The sequence below is a fragment of the Acomys minous genome (genome assembly GCF_964271855.1).
Source record: "Acomys minous genome assembly, chromosome: 20".
Classification (NCBI taxonomy): domain Eukaryota; kingdom Metazoa; phylum Chordata; class Mammalia; order Rodentia; family Muridae; genus Acomys; species Acomys minous.
Genome location: NC_140502.1, coordinates 19360489 through 19369617, shown reverse-complemented (window position 1 = coordinate 19369617; position 9129 = coordinate 19360489). Strand labels below are relative to the sequence as shown.

Genomic DNA, 9129 nt, shown 5'->3' with positions numbered 1-9129 from the left:
CCTGCCTTGCTGGCTCCCAGTTGTCAGCCGTCCCACCGGGCTGGCTGTCCTGGGGAATTCCTCCCCGGTTCCTGGAAAAAACAACTGGGGATAAAGAGAAAGGCCCTCAGTCTCCCCAGGTCCCGGCCCTCCCCCGGGCCTGGGGGTCGCCGGCCTGAGGCAGGAAGCCCTGCGGTTTCTGGCTTCTCCCCGGCGGCCTCCGGATCTGCCCTCCTCCGCCCCCCCCAACACCCCCCCACCCCCGGGCCAACAGCCCAAATATTATTCCGCAGGAGGAGTCGGTGGCGGCAGGAGGCGGCCCAGGTTGAAAGAGGCTTTCAGGGCAGCCAGGCCTGGGGCTTCCTGTCCCCAGGCTCGGGCCTCAGGCTGCCCCACTGGGGACCTCAGGTGGCCTGAGAGGCGGGGTGTTGTTGTAGGGTCCTTAGGGGAGGGTGGGGCCATCTGTCGGGGTGTCTGGTGGCCACCAGCTGGCATGGGCCGCTGTGACCCCCCCACCCCCACCCCAGGGACAACCGGCTGGTGTCCAAAGTGGAAAAGTACCAGGTAGACAAGGGATGCATGGACAGACAGGAGGACCAGATGAGGGATGGGACACCGCGGGTGGGGGGGTGGGGGGCATAAGAACAGAAAGGGCTGGGCTGTGGGGCTGAAGTGACAGCCTGAGGAAAAGACCTGTGGGTGGGTGGGAAACTGAGCCTAAGGGTCCCCTTTGAGGGGAGATAATGACCGTAGAAGTGGCCCGCACCTGTGGTCACCGCATCCAGGAAGTAGAGGGAGGAGGGTTACCGGTTTGGGGGCCAACCTAGGCTACCAAGTGTCTGCGTCCCTTAAAAAAAAAAAAATCAAGCAACCAGGCAGGGGATGGTGGCGCACACCTTTACTCCCAGCACTCGGGAGGCAGAGGCAGGTGGATCGCTGTGAGTTCGAGGCCAGCCTGGTCTACAGAGTGAGTCCAGGACAGCCCAAGGCTAACACAGAGAAACCCTGTCTCGAAAAAGAAAGTAAGAAAGAAAGACCATGAGAAGTAATGAGCAATTTGAATAATCACTTTCTAGGGCCCCTCACTTTATGATGGGCAAAACTGAGGTACAGAGTGGTTTGACTTGATCAACGTCACACAGCTAGTGAGTGGGGTCCTTAGGCAGGCCATCACTTTATGGTATGCTAGAAACCTCACCCACAAAAGCCAGCAGTTTGGGCTGTTCACCAGTGTGTGAGTAAGAGTGTGTGTGTGTGTGTGTGTGTGTGTGTGTGTGTTTTCGGGTTGTGTTTGTCATACAGCTCTTTGTTCTTTGTTGTTGTTGTTGTTATTGTTGTTTGTTTTACAAGACAGGGTCTCTCCGTGCAGCCGTGGCTGTCCTGGAACTTGCTCTGTGGACCAGGCTGGCCTGGAATTCACAGAGATCTGCCTGCCTCTGCCTCCCGAGTGCTGGGATTAACGTCCCGAGCTGCAACCCCAGCCCATCCCTCTTTGCATTTCTTAGTGTTATTTTGATGTTGTTTCCCTGTTGTTCCGAGCGTCTTTTATCATATTAGTGTGTGAGCTTCTGTATCTTTGTCACAGTCTGTCCCCTTGTCATTGTGCCTGTCACTAGGCCAGTGCATAACAACACCTTCACCTGTCACCGTTCCTTCTCGATGCGTGACACTATGCGTCTCTGTCCTCCAGACCTGTCAACTGCAGATCTGCCTATATTGGTCACTGGTGCGTCACTGTGTCTGTCCACGAATGTGTCACCATCTCCCCTGGTGCCAGTGTGTGTGTTACTCACCACTCAGGCCACAGGTGGGCGTGCCGGGGCCCACTGGTGCCAGGACTGCGGCCCGGCCCAGCCTACCCTGGCTGCTGTGGTCCGGGCTGGACGCCTGTTTGCCATGCCTGCCTCAGGTAAACAGGAGGATCCGGTGGCCCAGGGCACCTCCCTCACCTCTGCTCCCTTCCCTCTCCAGCCCAGCTGGACCACAGCCCACTGACCATGCCCCTAGCCACCCTGCACCCACCACCCCAGTCTTGCTCTCAGCCTGGTCTGTCCCTTTGTCTCTGTCTCTCTCTCTAGGGTAGTGGCTCCCCACCTTCCTAATGCTGTGACCCCTTATGTTGTGGGTGTCACTTAAAGCATAGCCTGGCCTCCAGTTCACTAGGTAGCTGAGAATGACCTTAAAAGTCCTGTTCCTCCTGTTTCTACCTCCAAAATGCCTGCATTGCCAGGCGTGGTGACGCACAGCTTTAATCCCAACACTCGGGAGGCAGAGGCAGGTGGATCGCTGTGAGTTTGAAGCCAGCCTGGTCCACCAACAGGCGAGGGCTAGGTATGTAGTTCTTTTGACAGAGTGTTTCTCTGCTGTGCAAGAAGCAATGGGTTCCACACCCAGCACGTAAACTGGGCACGGTGGCTCACCCCTGCAATGCCGGCGTTTTGTTTGCTTGCTTGTTTGCTTGTTTGTTTGTTTGTTTTTTGAGACAGGGTTTCTCTGTGTAGCCTTGGCTGTCCTGGACTCGCTTTGTAGACCAGGCTGGACTCCAACTCACAGAGCCCCGCCTGCCTCTGCCTCCCGAGTGCTGGGATTAAAGGCGTGCGCCACCACTGCCCAACTGCTCAAACTCACTTTGTGGCCAAGGATGCTGGGTCTTAATCTCTTGGTTTCTTTCTGTACCCATTTCCTTTCGCCTGTGTTTCTGTGGCTCTGGCTTTCCAACCCTGCCATAACCCTCCTCTATATTCTGTAAGTCTTTCTCCATCCATGTTTCTTCTCGCCAGTCAAGTTTGTTTCTCAAGATGCGTCTCCAACTTCAGAATCGGCTACGGGGTCACTTTCCAACTCTGGGTCCTCAAGCCCATTTTCCCCACGGAAGCTTCTCCCTCCTTCTCTCTTGGTTAAAGCCTTGGCCACGGTGGCAGACGCCTCTGCTGCTGCCTTGGCCGTTTTCAGGGACGGGGCGGCCCCCAGCCTCTGCCCCAGCCCCGCTGGTATATATAAAAAGGTATATGCACATCTTATTTATATCTGTATGGGGGCAGGAGGGGCAGACACTGGGGCCTTTGTGTAGTCGCTGCCGGCTACCCGCCTGTTCAACACTCCTCTTTTCTCCGGTCCGGTCCTGCCACCCGCCCCTATTCACTGACCCCGCCCACCCCGAGAGGTTCCAGTGGGGTCTGCCAGCTTCCTCTGCCTAAGGTGTGAGTGGGCAGGGCACGAGCAGGCATATGGGGACCCAGAAATCTTTTTTTTCCAGGGCCTGGGAGGCTTTCCGGGTGAAATGGAACTTCTCTCTACCTCGTTGCTGTCCTGTCCGTCTGCATCGGTTGGCCCCACCCCCACCCCGTCTCCCCACCCCCCCCCCCAGGCCTTAGGGGGCTTCTCTCCATCTGTGGGGGGGGGGGGAGGGCAGGGTCTGAGTCTGCCTGTCCATCTCCTTGCACTGATTTCTCTTGGCGTTTTTCAATGAACCCTTTATGAAATAGCAACCTGTGATTCCCTTCGCCTGGCCTGTCTTTTCTTATGACTTGAGGGCCTATGGCTGCCCGTGTTGTAAGGATCTGTGTCTCTGATCTCAACAGCAGTTTCTGGGAGCAGAGGTGGCAGTTACACATTCCTGTTCTAAAACTCCAGCAGCTGACCCGGGACTTGTCAGCTAGTGGTGGCTGAGACATTTTTAGAGAGGATTTTATTTGTGCAGTCCTTAAACTAGCCCTGGGCTGGGTGACGCTGCGGGCACAGCGGTCACCGAGAGAGAGCCCTGGCTGTCCCCTTAGGGGGGCTCGCAGTCCAGTAGTGAGACAGCCTGGGTCCAGAGTGGGCAGGGCCGGGGTGAGGGAGTGCAGGGCACTGTGGGAAACTCAGAAATGGCCTTTTATGCAGCCTGGCCATCAGGGGAAGCTTCTAGGATGAGGTGGAAGGATAAGGAGAAACTAGTCAGGCTGTCCTCACCACATGGGGAGGGAGGGAGGGAGGGAGGGAGGGAGGGAGGGCGGGCAACAGGGATTCTGGCCTGGCCTTGCCCTTCTTCCCAGAGGTCTCAGCTTTCTTCTCTGGCAACTTCCTAGTTTGAACAAGTTTTTTTTTTCTTTTTTGTTTTTTTGTTTTTCAAGAGAAGATTTCTAAAAAAAGAGAGAGAGAGAGAGAGAGAGAGAGAGAGAGAGAGAGAGAGAGAGAGAGAGAGAAGATTTCTCTGTGTAGCCTTGGCTGTCCTGGACTTGTTTTGTAGACCAAGCTGGCCTCGAACTCACAGAGATCCGTCTGCCTCTGCCTCCTGAGTGCTTGAACGGGTCTTAAGTCCTAGGTTCCCCTCACCTGCCTTCTGTTGTTTTCTCCCTTTGTTTGCTTTCTGAGGTGGACTGTTTACACTCACTTCTCTGAGCATGTTTTCCTCCATTTTGACCTCATTTTCAAGGTTCTCTTTCTTCCGTGTCTCTGGGTTTTTTGTTTTTGTTTCTTGAGACAGGGTTTCCCTATGTAGCCTTGGCTGTCCTGGACTCCCTTTGTAGACCAGGCTGGCCTCGAACTCACAGTGATCCGCCTGCCTCTGCCTTTTGAGTGGTGGGACTAAAGGCGTGCGCCACCACCGCCCATTCTTCTGTGGCTTTGACAATATGATTTTAAAATGTGTTTGTGGGACTGGAAACATGGCTCAGCACTAGCTGTCCCTCTGGAGGATGCAGGTTCAATTCCCAGCACCCATGGCAGCTCACAGCTGTAATTCTAGCTCCAGGACACAGGAACTCCCATACAGACACACATGCAGATTAAACAGCAATGCCCATGAATAGATTTCTAGCATAAGTTTTTGTAATATATGGGCTGGAACCCGTGGTCTCCCAGATGCTTAGGCAGGGGCTCTACCACTGAGCCACGTCCCCAGCCCCTCACTGGGGGATTCTAGGCAGGGGCTCTACCACTGAGCCACGTCCCCAGCCCCTCACTGGGGGATTCTAGGCAGGGGCTCTATCACTGAGCCATGCCCCCAGCCCATCACTGAGGGAATCTAGGCAGGGGCTCTACCACTGAGCCACACCCCCAGCCCCTCACTGGGGGATTCTAGGCAGGGGCTCTACCACTGAGCCACGCCCCCAGCCCCTCACTGGGGGATTCTAGGCAGGGGCTCTATCACTGAGCCACGCCCCCAGCCCCTCACTGGGGGATTCTAGGCAGGGGCTCTATCACTGAGCCACACCCCCAGCCCCTCACTGGTAGATGCTAGGTAAGAATTTTACCACTTAAAACACTCCCAGCTCTTGCCAATTAGCCTCTTGCTCCTCTCTTCCCCACATTTTCCTGGCTCTCTCTGCAACATTTTTCTCAGTCTTTCTGCTTCCTCCTTGGCCCCCAAATCCTTCCATCCTAACCCCTACCTGGACACTGGGGGAAGGGGGACTGACCCAGGCTCCCCGCCACAGGTCAGGCAGTCTGTTCTGTTAATAGTTAACCCAACCTCTATCTAAAATACACAGCAGCCAGGCTGGGGGTGACTCCCCTGCCCCCCCCACCCACCTACCAGCTGCTCTTAAAGGACCAGGTGTCTTCCATAGCTGTGAGCCCTTCCTGGAGCAGAGTGGCCAGGTGTGAGGTTGCCTCCATCCCTGAGAATTTCGGGGGAGGGTGAGAGCCCCACTGCTTGGGTCTACAGCCCTCGATCAATCAAGGGAGTCTTTTGAAGGAGGGGTGCTCCATCTAGTACCACCCTGTTGCTGCTTATCGCCGGGTGTATTTAATCAGGGGTGGTTTTCCCAGCCCTGCCCTGAGCCCAGGCTGGCAGTGCTGGGGCTGCCTGAGCAGTTGAGTGTTCACCACTGAGCTGGGGAGGGGAACGGAACTCGGCCCTTCAGATAGATACCTGGGTGACATGTGTTTTCAAGTGAATGAGGGGTACCCAGGTTGTGAGGGTTCTTTATGCTCAGGCAAGGAGACAGCTGGGAAGGAGACCAAAAGCACCCTTGGGTCTCACAGCTGAGAGCTGTACAGAGGCAAGAAGCAGCCCTCAGAGTTCCCACTGCATTTCTACTGTCCCTTTGGTTCAGCATTGCAACCGTTCCGGGAATCTCCACGTCAGGGTCGCAGTGAATAACGCGGGGCATAGGTCCTGGGGCTGGGGCGGCCCCCTCCTTTTAACCCCTGTTTTGCTGTAGCCCGTGTAGGCTCCAGATCCCGCCCCATGACGTCAGCGAGCAGGAAATCCTGGTTAATAATCAGTCACCCTGGACAGGTGCGGGACAAGGCCGCGCACACATCAGAAGCAGCCGCGGTGGGTGGGAGCCTTTTACTTAGCCCGAGGGTTTTAGGGTGGCCGCCACTGCTCCCAGATAGACAAGCGCCCAGTTAAGGCTTCTCAGGTGTGTCCATCTCTCAGGCACCATCTGAAGCAAGAAGCCATCATTTTTGCTTCCATGTCTCCTGTTTACCCGGGAAAGTAAAACTTAACTCTTTCCTTGGGCAGTTCCCCTAGGAATATACCTTCAAATAAACTGCTTCTAGGAAGCCTTCCCTCCTCTGGTGGCCACCAGCCAGCACAGCACACACCTGTTCCCCGGTTGGTCTGTGGTCCCCGTGCAGGAGGCGAACCCTACCAGAATCTCAGCTCCAACGTCTGCAAAACCGGCCTCGACAACACACCTTTTAATCAAAGCACCGCAAACGTACACTACAAACAGCCGCCCGCCGGGCAAAGGGCGCCACCTAGTGGTCACAACGCACAAGTCCGCACTTTCGTAGCAGACGTCTAGTCCCGAAGGGGGCGCAGCATCTCACAAAACTAAAGGGACCAAGAAGGAAAAAGAAAAAAAACCAACCCATCTTTCGTTTTATTGAAGGAGGGAAAGGGGGAGGGGGGGCAATAAAATGCTTTTGCTTCATTTATAAAGAGCGAGTTCTCAGGAGGTCTCTTCTCAAGAACAAGCGGGGTACCTCTCCCCCCAACTACCAACAGCAAGAAAGCCAAGCCAAGGAAGGAGAAGGAAACTGGAGGGCCCAGGACTCCAAACACCCGCTCTGACAGGAGCCACGGCTCTCTCCCCCCCACCCACAAGGTATCTACCCCAGGGGACCCATCTTGGGCAGAGGAAAAGGATATATACACAGCTTAGGGTTACTGGGTTGGGTGGGGTAGGGAATAATTTATCCGCAGCTGCGGTGGGTGGTCAAAGGGGGGGGGGAGGGGGGAAAGGTAGCCTGATGGCAGTGGCAGCCTAGGGGTCCCTTTCTTTCTTGACCTTGATGTCTCCAGCAAGGATTGTAGCGATCTCACCCTGCATGAAGGCCCAGGGGACAGAGGAACCCACCAGCGGACATTTGTCTCCACTGGGGCAGTACACCTCTCCGGCTGGGCCCTGCGCCTTGATGAACTCTCGGGAGCAAGGAAAACAGAACTTGTGTCCGGGGACCGAGGGACACTGCACGAAGTGGGTGTCTTCCAACCTCTCTCTGCACAGGGTACAGCACAAGGGGGCTCCAGGGGTCGCCCCTGTGCCGCTACCACCCCCGCTGACAGCTTCAGCCCCAGCTGTGGGGCTGACTTCTGCCTCTCCGTTGCGGGCTACTAGGCGATGCTGTGTTGGTGCTTGGGTCGTGGAGGAAGCTGCCGGGCTAGCGCCCCCTGCGCGCACAGGGCCTCCACCCCCACCAGGGTCCTTGGGTGAGTGGCCCAGGGCTTCGGCCACATTCTTGAGGGCAGCAATAGGTGAGGGCACCCCAGGGGCCTCTGAAGAGTAAGGACCACCTGGTGCCACCCAGTGCCGCTGTTGCTGTTCCTCCGTGGTCATCTTCCCAGCCGTCTCACCCTCGGGCTCCGGGGATGCCTTGCGACGGCGTGGCGTGGGCGCCAGGTTCCGGGACGGGGCTCGCGGTGGCGGGCCACACAGAGCAGCAGGGGCCGGTTCTGGATACTGCTGGGGCAGGGCCTCTGCAGGGGCAGGCTCTCGGAAGCTTCGGACCCCATCGGTAAGCAGCTCTCCCAGCTGGCGCCATTCCCCTGAGCCGTGGCGGCGTTCGTATTCGAGGTACTTGAAGCCGGAGGAAGCCAGGGCCTTCCCGGGCTCTCGAAGAGCATCGTGGAACATCTGCCGGGCCACTGCAAGGACCCCGGCGTACACGTTGCCAGAACCGCAAGGGTATTCGGTGAAGAGCTTCAGCTCAAACTCATAGCCAGGGGGGCGGGCCGTGGCATCAAAGGCGAACACCCTTCCCACCAGCCCGTGGTCCTTCTTGAAGCGGACATTGAAAGGGGCGCAGGCGGACAGCGCCAGCAGCTGCTCCCGCACAGCCTTGGGACGCCCGTGCCACTCCTCCGCCCGGCCCCGCATGGCCTCGTTCAGTTCTGCCAGACAGTCCGCGTTCCTCTGTTGCTTCTCCTTCTCGAAATCGGAGCCGAAGAGTGGCCGAGCGGGGCTTAAGCCAGGGGCCAGCGTCAGGGCTCGGCCTCCCAGGCCAGACACCGCAGCTGCCAACAGCCCCGGGGGCATCAAGCTGGGGATGGAGCCAAGCAAAGCCCTGCGTGCCCCTTCCGCCACCACGGCCTCGTCGCGGCCCAGCCCGTTGGCCAGACGGGACCCCAGGGTGTATTCCAAAGCCGGCGAAGGCAGCGCCAGGCGGCTGGACGATGCAGCCCTGTCATAGCGGTCCGGGCCCGAGACGCTCCCTCCGGTCCCCGATGGCTGCGCCTGGGCCTGCGGGGGTGGCAACTGGGAGCTCTGGGAGCCCGTGGAGGCCAGGTCCTTGGAGGTCGGGTGCTTGAGGGCCGGGGGTCCCGGCGAGCGGCCCTCCGGGAGCACGTGGCTGCGCTTGAGCTGGCGGGCGGCGTCTATGAGCAGCTCGATGCGGTCCGCGCCCTCGAAATTCACGCAGCCGCGGCACACGGCCTCGCTGAAGTCCCACACCATGGCCCACGGCATCTTGGGCAGGTCGCACAGGTAGCACCACTGGCGGCGGGACGCTTGCACGGACGCCATGGCGCCCTCCTCCTCCTCCTCCTCCTCCCCCCCGCCCGCCCGCCCCCCGGAGCGCCGCCAGGTGGTGGTGCCCCCCGCCGTGCCCCCTCCGCCGCCCACGTTCGCTGCGCCGGGCCCGGGGACGGGCGCGCGCGCGAGCCGCTCAGTCCGGCCTCGGGCTCGGCCTCCCCGCCGGAATCAGGCCCGGCCC

At 58.4% G+C, this 9129-nt stretch overlaps 1 protein-coding gene across 1 annotated transcript; it reads right to left on the bottom strand.

Annotated features, from left to right (window-relative positions):
- Window positions 1–6766: 6766 nt before the first annotated feature.
- On the bottom strand, window positions 6767–8981 carry IRF2BP1 (interferon regulatory factor 2 binding protein 1). The gene has a single exon (XM_084771034.1). The coding sequence runs from the start codon at window positions 8937–8939 to the stop codon at window positions 7182–7184; it is 1758 nt and encodes a 585-aa protein (XP_084627160.1). The 5' UTR covers window positions 8940–8981; the 3' UTR covers window positions 6767–7181.
- Window positions 8982–9129: the final 148 nt, after the last annotated feature.